The 24,155-nt window shown below is 39.2% G+C and overlaps 1 protein-coding gene and 1 long non-coding RNA gene across 2 annotated transcripts; both read right to left on the reverse strand.

Moving 5' to 3' along the window:
* Nucleotides 1-364: 364 nt before the first annotated feature.
* On the reverse strand, nucleotides 365-23,400 carry LOC308393655 (adhesion G-protein coupled receptor G7-like; the record flags this gene model as incomplete). Its single annotated transcript, XM_080877611.1, has 15 exons — nucleotides 365-4,262; nucleotides 8,456-8,612; nucleotides 8,968-9,126; nucleotides 14,824-14,905; nucleotides 15,220-15,578; nucleotides 15,880-15,992; nucleotides 18,470-18,622; nucleotides 19,119-19,309; nucleotides 19,505-19,618; nucleotides 20,077-20,225; nucleotides 20,837-20,925; nucleotides 21,016-21,156; nucleotides 21,330-21,439; nucleotides 21,520-21,624; nucleotides 22,194-23,400. Coding segments are annotated over 15 exons (3,339 nt in total), but the record flags the coding sequence as incomplete, so codon positions are not given.
* LOC308393656 lies at nucleotides 9,183-14,618 on the reverse strand. Its single transcript, XR_013971019.1, has 2 exons — nucleotides 14,167-14,618; nucleotides 9,183-10,410 (listed from the first exon to the last, which is right to left on the reverse strand). It is a non-coding gene; the product is annotated as an uncharacterized lncRNA (long non-coding RNA).
* Nucleotides 23,401-24,155: the final 755 nt, after the last annotated feature.

Here is a 24,155-nt window from a genome sequence, read left to right on the forward strand (position 1 = left end):
CTCATCCATGGGTCCAAACCAGGGCCATGTTGCAGCAGTGGGCTTCCCACTTGCACTATTGCCTGTCGCTGGATACTTGCACTCCTAAAGGCAGAGTACATCAAAAGTGGCAGTTGGCAAAAACAGCTACAGTACAGGTTTACATAGATGACTTCGCAGTATTCCGTGTGGAGATACATCTGTCAATACCACTGTACATTGTATTTCCTTTTTAGATTCTCCCATTTTCGTTTGGCCTGCACAGGGGAGATTTTCCCTACCAGGTCCATCTTCTCCACGATTGCTCTGACAGACGAAATATGATAGAACATGAAAATAAGGTTATTCCCTGAATGGCATCCACAGCAAAATGTACTAGATTAGGACCGCAGGGCAGACAGTTCACTCTCCCTTGTGCCTCACTGATTGGAAACCTCATACTGTTGCTGTACCTCCAACCCACTGCGGCTGAGTGTTTTGCACCGGTGAACAGGTGCTCATTTTCACGGCGGAGTCGAATGAGTTTGGCCGTCTGCTCCTTGCCGTTGGAATGCAGCAAGACATTGGATTACATTCCTGACCATCTTGCACTTCTGTTTTATCAGTTCCCTATTTTCCGTATGTTCAGCATATTCAGCTGTGTGGGACATACAAACTGAAATGTCAGGTAAAACGATTTATTGTGGGACAGGGGCAGCACTAACTGAGGCCAAACATTTACTTTTTAAGGTTCTAGGTTAAGGTCAGGGGGTTCTCTATCATATTTGACATGGATGGTGTGACAACCTTTGCAAATATGTGATGTCTTGGTGGCTCACGCAGATATTTGGTGTGTACACAGCTACATTCCTGCCTGGAATATGTTGACATTTCAGTTTGTGGCCAGGGAAGGGTAATATTGGTACAATTGATTACACTTGTAGTGGTGATACTTCTATTCATACTGCCTTCTGTCTGGAAAATGATTCACAGATTTGCGGGACTGTGCATTTACGATAATGTGGTTCCAACAGGTGTCACAAGATTCATCTTGGCATTTACTATTCACCAAAGCGTGCGGTCGCTGGATTGGGACACAGCCTCACTCTTCCACTAATGGTCAGTCTCCATCTGGAACTTAAACAAGCACAAAATCAAAATCAAATCAATTTATTTATATAGCACTTTTCACAGGATAAAAACCACAAAGTGCTTCACAGTAATATAAAACAGAAATACATAAAATACATAAATAATAAAACACACAGCACAAATCTAATTAAAAGCCAATCTAAATAAATGAGTCTTAAGCTGCTTTTTAAAAGAATAAATACAATCAAGGCAACGTAATGATGGAGGGAGAGCATTCCACAACCTGGGGGCCACCGCTCTAAAAGATCTATCACCTCTGGTTTTAAAATATGTTCGAGGGACTACCAACAGCCTTTGATTAGATGATCTCAGGCTGCGAGAGGGAGCGTGGGGTTCTAAAAGATCAGAAATGTAAGCAGGGGCATCACAATTCAAAGCTTTAAAAGTCAGTACCAAGATTTTAAAATGAATTCTGAAATGTACTGGAAGCCAGTGTAATGAACGTAACACTGGTGTAATGTGCTCTCTTTTTCGCGTCTTAGTTAAAAGCCTTGCAGCAGCATTCTGGACTAACTGGACACGGTCAAGATTCCTTTTGCTCAAACAAAGAAAAAGGTTGTTACAATAATCTAAGCGAGATGAAATAAAAGCATGAATAACCATTTCCAACTCAGATTTAGACAGCAAAGTTCGCAGTTTGGAGATGTTTCTTAGCAAACAAGACAGAGAACAAACAACGCCACCCTCAGGTGTGGCGAGCAAAAGCAACACACAAAATCATGACCTGGGTCATAACACTTTCTTTGAAATCAGAGCAAAGCTTCAACACCTTCTCTATTTAAGACATTGTGGTGGGTCTGTGGCGCAGCTGTGGGGAGGCAGAGCTCATCACACTTCCCCTGCATTTAAGTCTGTACTGGGTCCTGACTGAAGTTGGTGTATGTGTGGCTGGCAGCTGGAACGCTGCAGCCAAGAATAAAAGTGTTACAAAAGTGGTCATGTCTGACATGCATCGTCTACAGACATCTACTGGAAACTGTGGATAGAGGAAACCCTTGCCCCTGGTGACTGGGACTCTCACAACTAGTGATGGTATGATAAATGCCTGTGAATTTTTTTTCCCACCAAAAGGTAAATCATACAATGCACGATGTACTGACATCCGCTGATCATTTGATATACAGCAGTACTGCTGTGATATGTAAACGTATAAATGTAGCGATTGCAAAATACCCATATGAGGTTCTGTATATATCGTGTCACACTTAAATGTTTCAGATCATCAAAAAATTTAATATTAAACAAAAATAACACAAGTAAACAAAAATCCAGTTTTTAAATGAAGGCATTTATTATTAAGGGCCCTGTATGAAAAAGTGATTGCCCCCTAAACCTAATAACTAGTTGCACCTAATAACTGGTTTTAGAAGCAATAACTGCAATCAAGCATTTGCAATAACTGGCAATGTGTCTTACAGCACCGTGGAGGAATTATTTAAATAAAGTTTTTAGTAATAACTTTAGAAGATTTAGAAATAATTCAGACCTTTTAAAATAAGAATATATAATGCAAAAAAGAATATTTCTGCCATTTCCATTACAGAACACTGAAAAACCTGTTTATGCCAGTGAACTGTTAAATCATGAAGACCACATTAGAGTATAAGAAAGAAAATAAAAAAGACAGCAAACAAAATAACACAAAAAATTATTTAAAGTGGAAATCAGTTTTTAAAGACAACTATGTTCTCCAATTAAGTGTCATTTTTCTGTCACAAAGTTGTTCAATACAAAAATCATATCAAAAACTTCACATTTCATATTAAACCACAAGCTGTTGGATTAGTAGACAACATAACGAAATAACAATACGCCACTAAAGACAAATCTTTTAAAATTAAAATGACAAATTAAAGGCTCAAAACTTCGAGTAGAAATGCAGATTGGCTCCTTTCAAAGTGTTGATAATACTTTTTAGGCTGCAAATCTGAAATTAGTGGACAGCTAAATGTTTTCAGACACAAGCCAAAGCTTAAAATACAAATAACTGTAATTCATTAAAGAAAAAAGTGCAATTTTAAAATTAAAAGGTGTGACATTTCCAACATTTCAAAAGCTTCCAGTACAATTTAAATGATGATAAACATTGTTCTCTGGTAAAATAAAACGTTTATCATTCAGCTCTGCTGTGAACTTTGAAGTCAAAACAAACTAACTGTCACCACCTGGAGGCAGCAATGATCACTGCTTTGTCCAGCTGGGTCACCAGTTTTTAAAAAGACACATTCACCATCATTAATCACTTCAGATCAGTATGAAGAGCTGCTTGGACACCAGCGCAGCACCTTGAATTCATAATGAATACAGAAACAAGAGTTTCTGCTGGACATAAATAACAGCACAAAAACAAACACTAAAAATAACAGTGCATCAGTATTGTACAAAAAGCATGAACAAACCTCAGCACATTTTCAGAGCCTTCAATTTTTGTATTTCTAATTTATAGGTGGAAAGTAAAGAATTGGATAAAATATGAACTTTACCACCTGACAACAAATATTTATTTATGTTGCCTATTTATGTGATGAACAAAACATTGTCTTTTATACAAGATACAGTGAACTTATAGATAGCTGTGAAGGAAAAATGCCAACTTAGGATCATAATTTTGGATAGAAAGTGCGTAGAAGAGCAGTCTTTATAATCTATGTCATCTCTGTCGTCTTTCATGTAGAGAACGAGAGACTGTCAAAGCAGTCAGGAAATCCAACCGCTTCTTCCTCTGATGGCAGAACAGCATGTTGGAAATTCTGGGAAATGCAGTTCAGTCAGTCAAAAATACACTTAAAAAATCAGAAGCTCATCCAGGAGACTTCAGCAATATTCCCAGCTATTAGCTTACACTGAAAAATATGAATTTTCATTGTGATGTATGCATGTAATCCTTGTCAACATGACAAGTTTTTACTGCAAGAGGCTTTTTTGTAAGTCCTCCTCAGGTCCTACAGGGTTTTGCTGGTGGTCATTTCGATGTCACTCAGATCCCTGTAGGTCTCCGATTGGCTCATATTCCAGGTATTCCACTTCTTCCACAGATTGTACTTTGTGTTGTTCAGAGGGATGTTGATTGAGGAAATGTACTGCATGGACCGTGACATGGAGGCTCTGAAGGCCCGTGTTCGAGCTGTGAAGAGGAGGAAAATTTGTAAACCCTAAAAAACAGAAAGGGAAGATGATGGTTACTCTCTTTATTTTTGTAAGTAATGTCATGTTTGATGACATGTTTGACAAATTATTCTTTATAGTTATTAGTAAAGTACCTGAAATTATTTTGCAAGATTTTTCTTATTACTTTGTAAATTCTTGTGTGTTGTGTTTGAATCCTGCAGCTTATCACACATTTGAATTCCATGTGTGAAAACTGCAAATGTCCAGCATTGCACCCCTGATGATCCACCAGGACAAACTCAGCAGTGTGTGAGGAAGAGCCAGCAGCAGCTGACAGATGGAGAGAATAGACAGACTGTTCCCTGTTTGTGAAGGACTGCTAGGAAAGTTTAAAATAACTAATTGTCTGTCCTGAATCAGTCTTATTAGGTAATGATAAAATAATTTTATCATTCAAATGTTTTCAGTGTGGGGGAAAGTACTCAGGGTCTTCAAGTTACACACTATGAAAGGCAGCAACAAGTTTAATATTCAGAAACCTAAAGTATGTATCAGCAGCAGAATGGACCTAAAAAAAAATGTTTGTTTCAGTTCTATGAAGCTTTGAGTATTTTGGATTAGTAGCACTGCTGTGTTTGTTGTATCATATTGCTGTAATTGTTTATATGCTTTATATATTCTGAGGTAAGTTGATCTATAGTGTTACATCATATTCTATAAGGATGTTATGTGTTTGTATACTTTGTGCCCAGTTTGACCCATTTAGCAGAAGTCAGCCTGTTTAAGGCTCTGATATCTATTCTGTATGACTTAAAGCAGTTATGACATGGTCTGATTTTCTCACCCAATAAAGGAATATTTCATATATCAGTCTACTCTTCATTCTATCAGAAACAGTTATCACAGGTCGTACATTTTCTTTTTACACATATATGTAAGGATTCAGACATATTTACTAATGCCAATGTCAGGTTTATATTGTTGATTGTCATTTATGCTTAGAAATATTTAACCAGACCTTAGAGGTGTATAATCGATTGTGTAGTGATAAGATGTGTGATTCTTAGTAGTCTGCAAAGACTTTGTGTGCATTCCAGAGTGTTCTGGCATACACACTCACACCCTAGGGTCATGAGAGATCTTGTATCTTCTCTTACTGATATATGGTACAGCAAACACATCTATATCTGTTTTAGTATAAGTGCCTTTTGTTTAGATGAACTGCTGGACTTCCAGACCAGCAGGGTTAGGGAAGTTGTTTATGTGGTCACATTCTGACCCCCCCCCACACACACACACACACACAGACAGTACTCTTTGTTTACATGTGTACCTATGTAAATGAGCCTATGTATATTCATGTAACCGCAATAAAAGAGCAGCGTTACGAGGGAGCAGACAAGAGCAACTGGGGTCAAGCGAAGGAACGGTGTTTGTCCAGTTGGTCTTTCTTGTATACGAGAAACATAAAGAACTTTGCCTGCTTGTGTCTTGCTTTGCTGTGTAGTAGAATTGTCTTGAACGTTCCAGCGAATAGGTTTATGCTACAAACCTATCAGCCAACATATTAAAAGAACAATATATAATACATCTATATATACACTGTAAAAGATACTTGTCTTTGAGTGAAGATATAAGGTTTTAGGAAATATAAATAACTGCAACTTGAATCTTTACTGAAGCCCAGTATTTGATACAGAGTTCAGGTTCACTGCTGTAATACCTAATAATAATTAATATAATAGTTAATTTAATATTGGCCATATTGTATTTACATTACCAAAGTGAGATGACTTTAGTCTCATGAACAACATTAGCTAATTGTTATTTACTAGCTAATCTTTAAATGACTGTTCAGTACAGAAATGAAGCCCAACAATCATGTTTTACAGTCCTGTGGTCTCAGCCTCAGATACTTATCAAATCAAACAAAGCTCATGTAAAAACAAACAGATGAACAAAAGAAATGTCTCCTTCATTTCTGTCAAACAATGCTGTATGAAACGTTTCCAGCGGTTAGTATCATGGTTGCTAGGCAACCTGAGCAGCGTGACAGAGGCTAGACGGTCCCATTTCACAAGACTGGCACTTCGGGCCTTCTCGGTCTTTGGAGGACCCGGCCCACGAAGACTGCGAAAGGATGCAGATCCTGAATTGGGATACAGCCAAGGACTTGACACTGAGACATGACTGACTGTATATGCAACATGGAACACAGGGAAGACACAGTGACCAAAACTAGGACCTAGAACTACAAATATAACATGAACAGCAAACCACCAAGAAAACCAAAGTCATGAATAACAAATAATCAAGGAATATAACTTAAACAAACACAAAACACTGGGTCACAGACCCAGTACCATGATAGAAATTCCTCCACAAATAGTGACGTACTTGCTGCAGAACAGAAGTTTAAGTCAGGCCATGATTGTTTGAAGATAGGTTGCCTCCCACCAGGCTATCTTTTTAAAATGGTGATGCAATTGGATACCAGAGCTACTTGCAGTCAGTTGTCAACAGCGACTGAAACTCGGGTGTGGCATCCTCTTTAAATGCTGTGGTTACTGAGATGAACCTTTGTTTTTCTTGGCTTTGTCACTAATATAATACTAATAATACCGGTGTACCACAAGGCTGTGTGATGAGCCCTTTCCTCTACTCCCTCTTCACCCACGACTGCAGACCTGCTGATGGTTCCAACACCATCATTAAGTTTGCAGACGACACCACGGTGATTGGCCTCATCAGTGACAACGATGAGGCCGCCTACAGGGAGGAGGTGGATCGTCTGGCTGAGTGGTGCGACAGAAACAACCTGCTGCTTAACACCGAGAAGACCAAGGAGCTCATCGTGGACTACAGGAGGAATGCTGACCCACATCCACCCATCCACATTAAGGGGACGGCTGTGGAGCGTGTGAGCAGCTTCAAGTTCCTGGGAGTCCACATCTCCGAGGATCTCACCTGGACGACCAACTGCTCCAAGCTGATCAAGAAGGCTCACCAGCGCCTCTTCTTCTTGAGGACTCTGAGGAAGAACCACCTGTCCTCAGACATCCTGGTGAACTTCTATCGTTGCACCATCGAGAGCATCCTGACCAACTGTGTAACAGTCTGGTACGGGAACTGCTCTGCCTTGGACCGGAAGGCATTGCAGAGGGTCGTGAAAACTGCCCAGCGCATCGCCGGAGCACCACTTCCTGCCATAAAAGACATCTACAGGAAGCGGTGTCTGAAAAGGGCTGGGAAAATCATCAAAGACCCCAGTCACCCATCACATGGACTCTTCACCCTCCTGCCCTCTGGGAGGTGCCACAGGAGCCTCCGGACTAAGACCACCAGGTACCGGAACAGCTTCTTCCCCACAGCTGTCAGACTCCTGAACTCTGCCTCCTGACATCTGACCCACGTTAAACTCATGGACTGAACATACACACACCCACAATGGACAACTGTACCCTCAAACACACAATAATAACATGGACTGAACCACCACTCACAACCACTAGCACTTTATATAGCCTCTGTAGAAACTATCTACACCCTCACTTATCTTAACTGCACTACTGTATAGCTCTGTGTAAATAATCATTCTGTACATTCGATAATCTTTAATCCTACAACTGTTTACAACTTGCATAGTTCCCATTTCTGTATAGCTGTATATCTCAGATTCTGTAAAGTTATTTATTTCATATTCTGTAGTTTTTCATATTTATATCCTGTCCATATCCTGTACATAGCTTGTACTCACTACAGCCTGTACATACTTATAGTTATAGAATATTCACAACATACTTCAAACCGTGTACATTATAACATACCATAATAGACCCATTTCTGTAATATACTCACATATCTATATTATTGCTAATATATATTGTAATATATCTATATCACTAAAGCACTTCTGGATTGATGCAAACTGCATTTCGTTGCCCTGTACCTGTGCATGTGCAATGACAATAAAGTTGAATTCTAATTCTATTCTATTCTAATATCCTAATATTTGCAAGAGTTACCAGCATTTTCGTACTTTTATTACTACTACTGCTTCAGTTAAAATGTTTCAGTTTTCCTTGTTCCCTTCGATATACCATGAATTAAATATAAAACTTTCAACAATCACCTCCCATTTGTTTTTGTTTTTTTGCATTTTATGTGTTTACCTGAAGTCTGAGAAGCTCATGACACCTTTAATCTCAGTTCTAGAATGAAGTGGAAGGAGTCGTACCTGTGTGGTTGTACAGATGTAGAACAAAATGCTGAAGATCAGGTGTGTTTTTTCTGAACTGAGCAGCACGAAATATCCCAGAGTCCAGGACAGACCGAGTAACACCGCCAGAGATAAACTAATGAGGAACTTCCTGCTTAAAGATGACTTCTTGTTGCTACAGTAAAAACAGAGTTAAAATCCACATGGAAGCTAGTCAGAAAGGATTCTGCATAATCTTTTCATCACATCTGTGAAAATGGAGTGTATGCATTGATACACCTCTCCTGAAGACAAAGATGGAGCATTACTGTTATTGGTTATTAGTGTTATTATTAACAAAAAGAAATAAAGCCATTTTGTTTTGCTCACAGTTAAATTGTGTTCAAAGTTTTTCTTTTTCATTTCTCATTTTTAAATGTTGGTTTTCTTAATATATTTATATCTGAGAATTGCACCTTTTAACAGCCACTTAAATTTGGGTAATTTATTTTTGAAATATTTTTTGAAACAACAGCAGCTTTAGATGTTACCTGGTCAGTCTGGGTTCAACTTTGCATGTAGTCATGGAGGTAATAACCAACAAGACGATGTTGTAAATCAGGATCAGGCCGATTGGAAGAAGGAAAGCCCAAAACATCGGTTTTCCAAAGTTGAACTGTTTGTTCTTATCCAACGCTGCCAGCCAACAACTACAGCGAGAGGAAAAGAACATAAAAAAACACTTTTGTCTACGTGTTGACCAAAATTTTATAAATACTTTATTTACTGAAAATGACATTTTTTTTAGGCAGTGGATGTAATTTCTATGGAGGACCACAAGAGCCACCCTCATCAAAATAAAGAATTCTGTTCTTAATGAACTGTAGAATAAATTCTGCATTTGTAAATTCATTTTTGAACTCCACATTAAAAAACTGATTTTTAAAATGCTTTTTAGAAACTTCATTTCAAAATCCATTTTCGAATTCCAATTTAATACAATTAAGACAATTAATCAATTTCTCAAATAACGTCACTGCCATGAGGTCAAATATCTCTCCTTCATCTTCTCAGTATTAAACTTACAATTTGCTCTGATACTTGGTCCTCTTTTACACATTACAGGACATCAGAGTCCTATTTTGTCATATGAAACAGACTTCAAGCCTCTTGATGTCCTACCTGCCTCACTTTTCATTAGCGTGTTTAATTCCATTAGCCCCTGTATTGTGGATGTGATAAATATTTCTCTCTATACTGGCTCAGTTCCCAGATTCTTTAAACAAGCTGTTGTTGAACCAATATTAAAGAAACCCCACCTGGATCCATCTCTTCCTAACAGTTATAGGCCAATATCCAAATTGCCCTTTGTATCAAAGATTTTAGAAAAAATAGTAGTAGAACAACTTGACTATTTCCTGGATAAAAATGCTGGTTTTCGTAAATTACATTCTACTGAAACGGCTTTACTTAGAGTATCTAGTGATATCTTGATGGAGAGTACAGAGTTCTGGTTCTGTTGGATCTCAGCTCCGCTTTTGATACTGTAGATCACACACACACACACACACACACACACACACACACACACACATATATATATATTTATATGATATGTAGACATATTTTTTTCTAACTTCAGTATGACTGTGGTACATATTACAAAAGAATAAAAACTTTATGTGAATAACTTTACTCCTCTTAAATATAACTCATAAAACAAGTAAAAGTACAAATGTGTAAAAAGTTACAGACTTCCTCAGTAGGTTTACACTCTTTTGGAGTGATTTTAATTGTGTGTTAAAGAAGAAAGAGCCAGTCAGTCATCACTGAGGCAGTTTTTCCTTCATGAAGTCCAGGTGCTGGTTTCCCCGTGTGTGTGTCTGATGCCCCAAAGCTGACTCAGAGCCATAACACCATCCATGACTGCGGTATGGAACAGATGTGGGTGTATCCTCATCTCCCAGAGGAGTCCAAATTGTTATCAAACAGACCTACAGACACAAAAACATTGATACTATAAACAACCAGGCTATCAGCAGTGATTTAACTACTTTAAGACCTCTGTGAAAATAATTTTCACATCATTTACAGTGTATATCACAGAATTCAAGGCCTTTATAAGCACAGAGCATACAGAGAAAAGTACAGGGTGGGCCACCGTAATAAAATGGGAATGGTTGGTGATATTAAAGTCCTGTTTGTGGCACATTACTATATGTGAGGGGGCAAACTCCTCAAGATGGGTGGTGACCATGGTGGCCATTTAGAAGTCGGCCATCTTGGATACAACTTTTGTTTTTTCAATAGGAAGAGGGCCATGTCACACATCAAACTTATTGGTAATGTCACAAGAAAAACAATGGTGTGCTTGGTTTCAAGGTAACTTTATTCTTTCATGAGTTATTTACAAGTTTCTGACCACTTATAAAATGTGGTCAATGTGCTGCCCATTGTGTTTGATTGTCAATGCAACCCTCTTCTCCCACTCTTCACACACTGATAGCAACACCGCAGGAGAAATGCCAGCACAGGCATCCAGTATCCGTAGTTGACCCCAAAGATAAAAGTCTAAGGGGTCAGATTGGGAGACCTTGGGGGCCATTCAACTGGCCCACGATGACCAATCCACTTTCCAGGAAACTGTTCATCTAGGAATGCTCGGACCTGGCACCCATAATGTGGTGGTGCATCATCTTGCTGGAAAAACTCAGGGAACGTGCCAGCTTCAGTGCATAAAGAGGGAAACACATCATCATGCAGCAATTTCAAATATCCAGTGGCCTTGAGGTTTCCATTGATGAAGAATGTACCCCATATACCACACCAAACCATCACTTTTGTTGTTCCAACAGTCTTGGAGGGATCCATCCAATGTGGGTTAGTGTCAGACCAATAGCGGAGGTTTTGTTTGTTAACTTCAATTTTCAAATCAATTCAATTCAATAAAACTTTATTGATCCTGAAGGTTGACCCCGAAGGAAATTGGGTTAAGGCTGCCGACCTTACCCTTCTGACCATACATACATGACACAAACATCACATGGGGAAGACAGGTCAGAGAGGTATAACAATGGAAAATGCACAACATGAGGAAAGATCAGGAGAAAAGAAATAACTCCCCCCAGACTGAGCTCCAACAGGGAGATCAGTTTGAGAACAATAAAAAAACACCTCTGCACATAGCACATGAAAAAAACTCTTAATACACCAAAGAAACACATGAGAAGACACAGGGGTGGGTAAAGGGTGAGAGACAGCCAATGTAGACAGTGCATCCGGGCCTGCAGCATAAGCGCTGGTCTCCTTGATCCACTGTCAGCATCGGAGGGGAATAAGCGTCAAAGGCGTTTGGAGGGGGGAGGGGGGATGAGTGTACATCTGCATGTGTATATATGTCTGTGTGTGTGTGTATGTGTCTAGAGCTGAGACAGTGTCCTTCGCCCTGCCAGGCTAAGTAAACAGTCTTCCAGCCAACCCAGGTAGCCTTGCATAGAATGGGAAGAACAGTCTAAACACAGTCGTTATCAGGGTGTTTTTGTTCAGCTCCAGCCTTGAGACGGCAGCTGGCGCTGAAGGGATATCCACATGTAGTAATGCTGGTTTTTACTTTAGTGCGAACAACTCATGAGAATTTCAAAGCTGTTCTAACAGTCCGACACTGGTCTTTCAAGCTCCCGTTGGAGAGCCGTGAGCTTCTCCATGATGTTATCAAACTTACGCTCCGTGATGTTGTCATTCTTGTGCTCAAAGAGCCGATTCTGAGAACTCATGACCGCAGTGAGCTTCTCCAAGATGTGATCCAATTTGCGCTCAGAGGTCTTATTCTGAGTATTCACGGCAGCCGTAAGCTTCTCCAAGATCTTATCCGTGCTGCACTCAATGAGCCCATTTTGAGAAACTCACGCCTCGTTCCATCGTTTCAATCCCAGCGGAGAGCCTTGTGGGGGTTTAAACAGCCGGTTCCACTTTCTTGATTCTTCGATAAGTCAGGGCCAAGCCAGCTCCGATCAGCAAGAACCCTGTTATCATGCTTCCTAATAGGTAGATATCTTCAGCACTCAGGCTCACCCGAGCCCAAACTTCTCATTGAGAAAAGGGTGTCAATTGCATTCAAGGACCAGTTGATCAAATCCATAATTCCTCTTTTAGGTTTTAGAGAACAGACTGTGAGAGAGTGTTCCAGGGAAAAGTAATACAAAAAACACGAGCCTAGACAAGGACACAAGAGGCTAAGCAGGGAAGCTAAGGGAGAGGAGGAGGAGAGGAGAAAAGTGCGACAGCCTTCGTCAAGAGCAAGTATTACATAAAAGTTTGCCTCATCACTGAACAAAATCTTGTGCGTCAACTGAGGGTCCTGTTCCAATTTTTGTTTTGCCCATTCTGAAAATTCTGTGCACCGATCTGGGTCATCCTCGTTGAGATGCTGCAGTAGCTGTAGTTTGTAAGGGTGCCATTTGTGAGTAGCTAATATCCGACTAATGCCACTCTCCAGTGACATGCGGCAAGTGCTACGCTGTGGGCTCTTGCTGAATGAAGCTAGGACAGCCACTGATGTTTCTTCATTAGTGACAGTTTTGTTGCGTCCACATTTTGGCAAATCCAACACTGAACCAGTTTCACGAAACTTAGCAAGCAGTTTGCTAACTGTAGCATGGGAGATGGGCGGTCTCGTAGGATGTCTTGCATTTAAATCTGCTGCAATGACCCGGTTACTGCTTTCAACAGATATCAACACAATTTTGATCCACTCCTCACGTGTTAACCTCTTCGACATGTCAATGGCTTAGAACAAAGAGAAACTTGTAAATAACTCATGAAAGAATAAAGTTACGTTGAAACCAAGCACACCATTGTTTTTCTTGTGACATTACCAATAAGTTTGATGTGTGACATGGCCCTCTTCCTATTGAAAAAACAAAAGTTGTATCCAAGATGGCCGACTTCTAAATGACCACCATGGTGACCACCCATCTTGAGGAGTTTGCCCCTTCACATATACTAATGTGCCACAAACAGGACTTTAATATCACCAACCATTCCCATTTTATTACGGTGTAGCCATATAAATGGCCCACCCTGTACTCAATCAATTTCATCTTGTGTTTTTCATTATGCATATTTTATTAATAATTACATGTCGTGATCTGCATCTTTACCACACATTTGCCACAGAGGTGTAGATACTGTAGTTGCAGTGAATGCTTAAAGTGTGCTGATTAGAATATACTGGACATTAAATGCTAAGATTCAGCACACTGTGTTAGAGGCTGGGATTTGATGAATTCATCATATATACAACCTTTGATCATCATTTATGTCCAGTTGAGAATGAATCTGTGCACTCACATATTAAATGAACTGAAATCAGTAGTGTGATCTCCAGTTTTGATATAAGGAATGAGAGAACTGACAGCTGTTATTTTAATCAGCCTGTCTTAGTTGTTTTAATTCTAAGTATCATAAAGTAATCTGGTAACATCTGGACTGATGAGTTTACTGTCAGCATTTTAATCGCTAGTTTAAAGGCTGTAGGTCGCAGCTCTAATGCTCTAACACTGTATAAATGTAATAGGGCTCAGTGCTAATAGTCTGAGCTGCTTCAAGCTTTATTTGTGAAGACCACAGCAGCGTAAAAAAAACGTAGCTAGCTTGTACAGCTGCGACGTAAAAGATTCATAAGCTAAGATGACCTTAAAATAACAGGGATACGTGCGGTGATGCTAGCATTAGCCATGTTAGCACGTTACCTTCAACAGGTGGTCAGACTGAGTAAAGAGGCACACAGTCAGAGGTTCAGCTCTCCGTTTCGCTGCAGGGTCCCTTCATTCTTCACATATCCGTGTCGAGCCGAGTGTAAATCCCGAGGCTGAACGGCCTTTGTACAAGCACACACGCCTCTTAGCAGGGCAAAGCTATGAGCAAGAAAAATTCAGGCTGGCAGCCTGTGTCTGTCCAACCAATCAGAGAGCTCCTTACATCTCACGGTGTGGCTAATTTGTATTGCAGCAAGATTTTTAAAATGAAGTTACTAATCCAGTTGCTAATGCAAATGTAAATCCCTGAGCTAATCCGTGAGCGAACAGGAAAGGGAAATGGATTTTGAAATGAGAAGTGGAATTTAAAAAGCATTTTGAAAATAAGTTTTTTAAATTGGAATTCGGAAAAGGTTTTTGAAATGAATTTTTTAAAAAACATTTTAAAAATCAGTTTTCTAATGTGGAATTCAAAAATAAATTTGCAAATGCAGAATTTATTCTACAATTTATTATTCAAGCACAGAATTCTTCATTTTGATGCGCGCGGCTTTTGTGGTCTTCCATAAATTTCACAATATATAAACTATTCTATAATCCAAACTGGGAATTTAGGTCATTGTAGGGTGGAGAATTTCACAGATTACCCACAATTCCTCTTGTCTATATCCCAGCGGATTGTCCACCCTGTAGCTCACCCCCAGTGTGATGACCATGAAACACGCTGGCATTCCTAACAGGACACAACAAATCAAAACAACAGTTTAAGTAAAATGAAATTTAACCTGAGTAGCGTAAGACCGCGGTGATCTGAAAATGATGTGCCGGGGGTTTGCGGATGTAACTGTGTATCACTGCAAAATGTTCAGTTTTTATTTTAATTTTGTTTTAAACTAAAATAAATGATAAGAAGCTCAAGATTTTAGCACAGTGCTGTGTATCTGCATTCCTTAATGTTATGACTTTTTTCCTTCTAATTATACTACTTTAAAGTTCTTCTAAAATATTTCAAATTTGGCATTTTTGTTTTCTTTCTGAATGTCCTACCCCATCCCAGAGTCACACTCAGTGGAGTCCAGTGTGTTGGCAGGCTGCGGCGCATTGACCGGACCAGCAGCACCAGTTGAGTGCTGTATACACTGTTCCACATGAAGGTGGCCATCAGGAGGAAGTGCAGCAGAGCTGCTACAGCCGTACACGAGCCGCGGTCTGGTTCTATGTGTTCATCAGAGTTCAAGATGTTGTTGATCCGATCATCACTCTGCACCTTAGTGTCGTTCTGTCTGCTGGAGTTTTGGACTCCAGAGAGGAAGGTGATGATGAAGGCCAGCAGGCTGAGGTAGATGAACAGCAGAGCCAGCTTTGAATTCAAGTTACTTGGCTGCCCATGAGTATTCCTGAAGAAGCTACAGAGAGAAAAATAACAAAGAAGTTTTAATATCTTTTAAGTTTTGGTATTTCTTAAAGAAAAACACCACAAAAATATATATATAAAAACAGACAGACAGCAATTTTACTACTTTTAGACTTTATAGGTCAAATAAAATAATCAAAGCATTAATGTAAAATGAAAATAACTATTTGTTGCATCCAAGAAAGTTTCAGTTTGTTAAATAACAACTAGAAGTGTTTGGTAAATGTGATGAGAGAATTTTAATGCAGCATAATTAAACATCATTTCTTATCTGTGAAGTAACCCAAACTTACTTTTCTTTAATGTGATAAATGATCGTCACAACCAGACCCAGAATAGAAAGAGAAAGTCCCACAATGGAGATCACACCCAGAGCTTCTGCATACTCGTAGTTCTCTCTGTATGACTGAAAAATAGGATTCAGATTTAAACTCATAAAATATCTGCGATGAGTTAGATTTACATTTTGAGCTATGTCATGACCAAGGTTTAACAAGCTGTTGTTGAGGTTTTTTTGTATGATATATATGACATATATACCTGTATACACTTGACATATACTCACATATATACTATGTAATCATATATACTCATATACACTATATATATATATATATATATATATATATATATATATATATATATATATATATATATATATATATATATATATATATATTTATATATATTTATATATATATACAGTTTTGGGGAGTAACGGAATACATGTACCGCCGTTACGTATTTAAAATACAAAATATGAGTAACTGTATTCCGTTACAGTTACCGTTTAAAAAGGTGGTATTCAGAATACAGTTACTTTGTTGAAATAAATGGATTACACTGCGGTACTTTCCTGTTTCATTTTGTCGCGGGTCAGGACTGTTTGGGTTTTGTTTGACAGCTACGTTCTGTTGTTCCAGGCGGCAGTGTTACGGTTGCCATGGTTACCGGGCGACGCTCTCTCTCTCTCTCTCTGCGACTGTGTGTTTCCTGGGTGAGAGAGCGCCTTTTCGTTTTTGTTGTGCTAAGCTAACAGGCAGAATGCTACAAGCATAGCTCTAAAGAATGTAGCATCATGGGCAGTGTATTCCGTGTAGCAGGGAGAATGGACTGCCATACACGTTAGGGGTCTGTGAGCGCGAGGAGGGAGAAAAAGGGGAGTGGAAAGGTACGAGTTGTCACTGAGGAAAAACGGGAGCTGGAAGCATGTAAATATAATAATAACCACTGCAGCCAAGAAGAGTGCCTGACGAGCCCAGTTGTAAGTAAGCTATGAAGAGTCGACTGTACACCGTGTTCGTGTTTTCCTCCGAAAACAATAAGTTCCGTTGGAGCAGCCTTTCAACGCCTCTCTCTGTCTCTCGCAAGAAAAGTTGACCCACACAACAAAGTAAAGCTATTTTTCAGCTACGAGCCGACAGGGACCCCGCCGTATTAGTCAGAGGTCCCTTTACTACAGTTCGGAGTCGCGGACCTTCAGTAATAGTAATAAATCACACAGCAATAGTACATTCACGTTGTTGTAAAAAGCATGATAATATATTAAGTAATCCAAAGTATTCAGAATACGTTACTGTCATTGAGTAACGTAACGGAATACGTTACAGAATACATTTTGGGGCATGTATTCTGTAATGGAATACATTTTAAAAGTAACCTTCCCAACACTGTATATATATATATATATATATATAACAGCTAAGATACTGCGCAGGACCCTCAAGCTCCCAGGCCTCTGGTAGAGGACCCGAGCTTGAAGTGCTGGGTGTTTTTTTTTTATATATATATACCTATACTGGAGTATTTTATATAATGGAATCACATGTTCGAGATCACAAGACCCACATATTTAAGTCAAATATTATCTCTAATTATATTAATGAAGTTTGTGCCACTTGTTGTATGAACACATGTTGTTCAATACTGTTTGAAAATGTAGTAATTAGGATCAGTAAGTAACCTTTGATTGTGTTAAGGCCAATGGTGACTAGTCCAAACATAGGGTTAATTAAACTTGGCACTGCTAAAGCATGCACCTGGGACCCTTTTTCTCCGTGCTCATCTTTTTTGCTCCACGTTGTGTCCAGCCCTTTCATTACCTATACGGTAAACAAACCTGGCCCCGGTGGGCATGCACCTGGGATTCAGTTTCTCACATCAGCCGCCAGAAGATGAGAAAAACCCTTTCTTAGCATAGATACCAGTTTACTTCTGACAAGTGCACCTGACAAAATTGTCAAATTGATTAACTGTTAGCTGCCGTTTTGCAAACTTTTGGAATCACTTTGGCCATAAAACCGATGAAGGGACACATTTCAAAATGATGGATGTAAGACTGGTGCTTGAAAAGTTATGGGGTAGGGTCAGAAAGGTATGTAACATAAGTGTAAGATTAAAAGAAAGGAGCAAGGTGCAAGTATGATTAACAATGGATTGGAGAAAAGTATCAATAATTGAGATAATATTGACATTTGTAGATTTGATCGGAAATTCCTGCTCCTCCTCCTGCTGTTGGGTGGAAATTTACCAAACAACAGGAGGAGCGGTCACTGATCCTTTGTAAGAGGAGGGTCGATATGCCCCAGACTGCTGCTTTTTTCCTTTTTGTCATTTTGTGTGTTGTTGCTGTTTGTGCTTTAAGACCCTACACCCCAGGGTTTGCTTTGCTTGCTTTCCATGTGTTTTTTTGCTGTAAATGTACTGTTCTGCTCTTCATATGACACTGTTTAATAAACTCTGTTCCAAGAATTCTAGTCTTTTCCAGAGGATCTTTCTGAGTGTTTTGGTTTTAATTGGATCTGAAGGTTATCATATAGGCTTCAAAATTTGCAACCCAACACTGTAACGTCATCTATTGCCCTGAAAAGTTGTGACCCTCACCCAGAGAGCAGCAAAGTTGGTGGTGTGGTTACAGAAACACCTCATGAGTCCATCTGAAGTGTTTCCTTTAGAGCAGCCACTGGTGCTCCAATCCTTCTGACTGTAGTTCCAGAAAACACAAGAGAAGTCGTACAGAGACGTCCCACTTATGTTCTGAAACAGAAATACACAGCCTTACTCAGAAATCCAGAACTCTGATTTACATGTAAACATACAATTTGCTTTCAAAAGCAGATGGTATGTTTCACATTTTTAGAGTTTATAGCACATATGCAGTTCTTTGAAAATAACACAGAACCATTTTAACAATAAAAACACAACTGGTCATAAGTTAGGTATGAATATTTTACTTTGTGATGTGTATATTGGTATTGTTCTATTTTTACACCATTATCACAGCTGCTACAGCTACTGCAAGTTTATTAATTTATCTGTCTCATAAAAAACACCATAAACACTGCTCACTATCTGTGTGCCCTAAACCTGCAGATAAAGGTCAAACATGATACATTGTCAGGTGAGATCACAAGTTATTGAAGGAAAAGCTGTCCAGTGGTCACCATTATCTGAAATCTTGAAGATAAAACTGACTTAAAATAGGTCAACAAATATTAAAATTGACTTTAATTTGAAATGCTGGATTTCTTACTCTTGGCCTGAACATCATCTCCACATGTTGTGGCACCATGTTGGGTTCCTGCCCTCTGACGCTGGCTGACAGGACCCTGATGGTGGCCCGTCGCCTCATGTAGAGTTTTGAACGGAAGAAACGATCGTTCTGATAGAGAACGAAACCCAGAGAGACGTTTGAGTCTGTCTGACGACTTCTGACACCTTTGCCTGACATAAGAGAAAGAAATCCACTGCAGTTGGTAAACTTTTGTGTGGGTGTAACAAGAACTGACAATGTCTGAAATAGAAGTGCTCCATTTTTATTAATAACAAACTAAAACAGCTCTCTTAAATACCTCTTAGTGACACCTTAAGCATCTTAACAAGTTCTGTTGTAAGACTGTGTAAGTCTAGAAAACTCACCTTGAGGGAATCTTACATAAATGAGGGCATCAGCTATGAAACCGTTTTCCACCACAACCTGTGTTGCATTTGTGTTCAGCTGAATTCTCTCAGCTACAAAACTGCCAGATGTCCCTGTAGCAGCAAAAGAAGTGAGCTGTTTGTGATCACATAATAAAAAATGCAGAACCTTACCACTGGATCTTTAATCTTAAAGCTACAAATATTGAAATTGTTCCACTACATCATGATATTCTGAGAGGAGACCTGTGGGTGCCTGTCCATGCAAGAACCTGGACAACTGTGGGGGGAACACAAACAATTCTGTTAACTGTCCCCACTTCAACACAGTTTTACAGTTTAAAGATTCCCTAAAACCACAATATTTCTTGACTTGACGCACACCGGTGGATCTAATATCTATCTGAACAGATATGCCTTGAATGTTAAAAGTTTTATTAGCGTATTTTTATTAGTGTCAAATTTAGTCAAATTTGACCCAAACTGTATGTAAGGGATGAAAAGCAGTAAAATGGGGGAAAAAAATTAAAAAATTGGAGGATTACTTTTCTTTAACACCGTTTCTCACTGACCTCTAAGAGAAGTGAACTGGACTCCCTGAGTGTTTGCAGCAGGGATCTGTGCCGACTGGACCACCAGGTTTGGCTGAACCACCTGAGATTGAGATGCATTGAGACTGAGGCTGAGGTTCACTGAGAGCTGGTCCAGAGTCACCGTCAGCCTGGACATAACAAACAAAAGCAACCACAAAACAGGCTGTCTTACACTCACTGGTCTGTTAGATACATTTACAAAATTGCTCATTAATGAAAGTATCTAATTAGCAAATCACATGGCGGTGACTCAGTACATGCATGCATATAGACATAGTCAAGATGACCATCTTGGATTTCAAACTAATCATTAGAATGGGGACAGGTTGGGACTTTGAATGTAGTTTTTTGGTGTCAAATGCACTGGTCTGAGTATTTTGGAAACTGATGATCTGCTGGGATATTTGCTTAAAACGGGTGTTCTCTTTAAATGTCGAGTTTACAGAAAACAGCCTGAAAAAGGGTTTATGGGTGTGCAACCAAAAAATCTCTAGCAATTGTGCAATGCTATCATGACAATATGGACCAAAATTTGAGGAACATTTCCAGCAAATTGTTGAATCTATGCAGTTCTGAAGTTAAAAGAGCATCAGTCCAACCTGCAACAATCAATGTGTATTTAATGAAGTACCTAGTGAGTATAGTTGCTTTAAACCAGGAAAAGCGGCTAATTTAAGCTAAACACAATTGAAGACGTCATATGAGTTAATAGATTAATATTTTATTCTTAGTACTTCACCCCAGAGTTGTGTTGTTTTCCTCTGTGTCATCTGATACAGTGGTGTTCAGCAGCTGACTGACCGTTGCTACTGCTGCCACTCTGACACTCTGCAACACAAACATGAACCAGGATGCTACAGTCAGTAACTACTGATGCTACAGCAGGGTTTTTTCTTAAGTTTTGTTGACTTTTTGTACCTCTGTGGCGTTTGCAGACAGCAGCAGTGTGTTGGCGATCTCAGCCGCTGCTGTAACATTTTCGGCCGTCAGCTCTTCTGGGTTGGATGTCAGAATCTGAGTGCTGGTTGCCAGCATCTCTAAATCAGCTGGACTGGTCAGCTGAGTGGAAGAAATACGTTTTTTCTTTTTTTTTTTGTGGTCCTTAAATGAATGTGTAATCCTGTGCATGTCTTGCTGCCTTTTTACCGGATTACATAAAATACTCAGTTCAAGCTGCAACTGTATAAGACCATCAAGTAATAAGTCTTCAGAAGAATAAAAACAGTTCTTACATTTTGTTGTATATCACTGAGTGTCAGGTTACACTGGAAGATATGTAGAGTGTTGAAACCTGGTGATTCGCTCATGAACAAGCATCTGGTTGAAGCCTGAGGTTTTCCAGCTGAGTGGGGATAGAAAGACAAACATCACTACATTGGGGTGTACCTGACAAAGTGATGTTGGACTGAAGGGATGACTTACCGCCACTTGTTCCCACTTCACATATTTCATCAGAATATGCGAACCAACCAATGGGTGTACGGGGGAACCTGAATCCTTCAAATCGTTGGGCTGCGCAGAAATTTACTAAGAAGACAAAGGTATTAAAATATAGGCAGAAAAAACATATAATTAGTTATTTATATAAAAATACAAAAGTGGAAAAAAATCGATGATCCATGTTTAGAGAAAGAATTTGAGTTTCAGTGATTATTTACAATCTGAATGCTGTTGACTGTTGACCAATCACATTTGAGCGGACTCCAATGGCATGTTCTTTTAAAATTGCATTTGCATAACCCTCTCTTATTGTTTTGTTTTGTTTTATAACTGAGACAGGATTTTTGTAGTTTAAAAGCTGGATCACACAATAAAGTAAAGACCCGAAGATCCTAAGTTTGGACATGTAATGACTGCTCAAAGTGTTGGTTAGTTATTTATTTCAGTTAACGATCTGGTTGTGGTTTCCCACATCTTTATATCACAGAAAAAATGTAATTTATGTAAACTTTAATGTAACAACAAATATAAAAGTAAATTACTGACACAAAGCATCAGCTTGCGGCTAATAGCATCACATAGTTGCTGTTTTCTGCAAATCTAAAAAGTGAACAAAAAATTCAACCTTCTTTGTTTGTTTGTTTGTTTGTTCTTACCTTCTGAGCATGTCTCTCCAGTCCATTCATCAGGACAGAGGCAGACACCGTTTACGTTTTCCCCTCCATTATCACATTTCAGGGCAGTGGTGATAGGCGGGGTAACTGAAGTTGGAGATGTAGTACTAGTAGAAGTAGAAGGTGTAGTGTAAGTTTTAGATGTAGTAATAGGAATTGTTGGGGAAGTAGTAAAGTTTTGTGTAATAGTAGTAACATTTGGTGCAGTAGTAATGTTTTGTGTAGTTGCAGTAATTTTTTGTGTAGTAGTAGCAGTAGTGCTTGGAGTACTAGTAATGTTTTGTGTAGTACTAGTAATGTTTTGTGTAGCAGTAGTGATGCTTGGTGCAGTGGTAATGTTTTGTGTGGCAGTAGTAATGTTTTGTGTAGCAGTAGTAATGCTTGATGCAGTAGTAATGTTTTGTGTAGTAGTAAGGCTTGGTGCAGTAGTAATGTTTTGTGTAGCAGTAGTAATGCTTGATGCAGTAGTAATGTTTTGTGTAGTAGTAAGGCTTGGTGCAGTAGTAATGTTTTGTGTAGTACTTGTAATGTTTTGTGTAGCAGTAGTGATGCTTGGTGCAGTAGTAATGTTTTGTGTAGTACTAGTAATGTTTTGTGTAGCAGTAGTGATGATTGGTGCAGTAGTAATGTTTTGTGTAGCAGTAGTGATGCTCGGTGCAATAGTAATGTTTTGTGTAGTATTTGTAATGCTTGGTACAGTAGCAATGTTTTGTGTAATAGTAGCAGTAGTGCTTGGAGTAGTAGCAATGTGTTGTGTAGTAGTAGCAGTAGCACTTGGTGCAGTAGTAATGTTTTGTGTAGTACTAGTAATGTTTTGTGTAGCAGTAGTGATGCTTGGTGCAGTAGTAATGTTTTGTGTAGCAGTAGTAATGCTCGATGCAGTAATAATGTTTTGTGTAGTAGTAAGGCTTGGTGCAGTAGTAATGTTTTGTGTAGTACTAGTAATGTTTTGTGTAGCAGTAGTGATGCTTGGTGCAGTAGTAATGTTTTGTGTAGCAGTAGTAATGTTTTGTGTAGCAGTAGTGATGCTCGGTGCAGTAGTAATGTTTTGTGTAGTAGTAAGGTTTGGTGCAGTAGTAATGTTTTGTGTGGCAGTAGTAATGTTTTGTGTAGCAGTAGTGATGCTCGGTGCAGTAGTAATGTTTTGTGTAGCAGTAGTGATGCTTGGTGCAGTAGTAATGTTTTGTGTAGTACTAGTAATGTTTTGTGTAGCAGTAGTGATGCTTGGTGCAGTAGTAATGTTTTGTGTAGCAGTAGTGATGCTTGGTGCAGTAGTAATGTTTTGTGTAGTACTAGTAATGTTTTGTGTAGCAGTAGTGATGCTTGGTGCAGTAGTAATGTTTTGTGTAGTAGTAAGGTTTGGTGCAGTAGTAATGTTTTGTGTAGTACTAGTAATGTTTTGTGTAGCAGTAGTGATGCTTGGTGCAGTAGTAATGTTTTGTGTGGCAGTAGTAATGTTTTGTGTAGCAGTAGTGATGCTTGGTGCAGTAGTAATGTTTTGTGTGGCAGTAGTGATGCTTGGTGCAGTAGTAATGTTTTGTGTAGCAGTAGTAATGCTTGGTGCAGTAGTAATGTTTTGTGTGGCAGTAGTGATGCTTGATGCAGTAGTAATGTTTTGTGTGGCAGTAGTAATGCTTGATGCAGTAGTAATGTTTTGTGTAGCAGTAGTAATGCTTGGTGCAGTAGCAATGTTTTGTGTGGCAGTAGTAATGCTTGATGCAGTACTAATGTTTTGTGTAGTAGTAAGGCTTGGTGCAGTAATGCTTTGTGAAGCGGTGAAGCTTGGTGTAGTAGTAATATTTTGTGAGGTAGTAGAATGATCAGGAAGAGCAGTGGGCAGGAGTGCAGTAGTTGCAGTATCAGGGATGTCTGTTATTGCAGTCAACTCTGCTCCAGCTGTGGAGGAGGCTAAAGGAACAGATGTGGGAAACGCATCAGCATTAC

The sequence above is a fragment of the Rhamphochromis sp. 'chilingali' genome, assembly GCF_963969265.1.
Source record: "Rhamphochromis sp. 'chilingali' genome assembly, chromosome: 3".
Taxonomy (NCBI): domain Eukaryota; kingdom Metazoa; phylum Chordata; class Actinopteri; order Cichliformes; family Cichlidae; genus Rhamphochromis; species Rhamphochromis sp. 'chilingali'.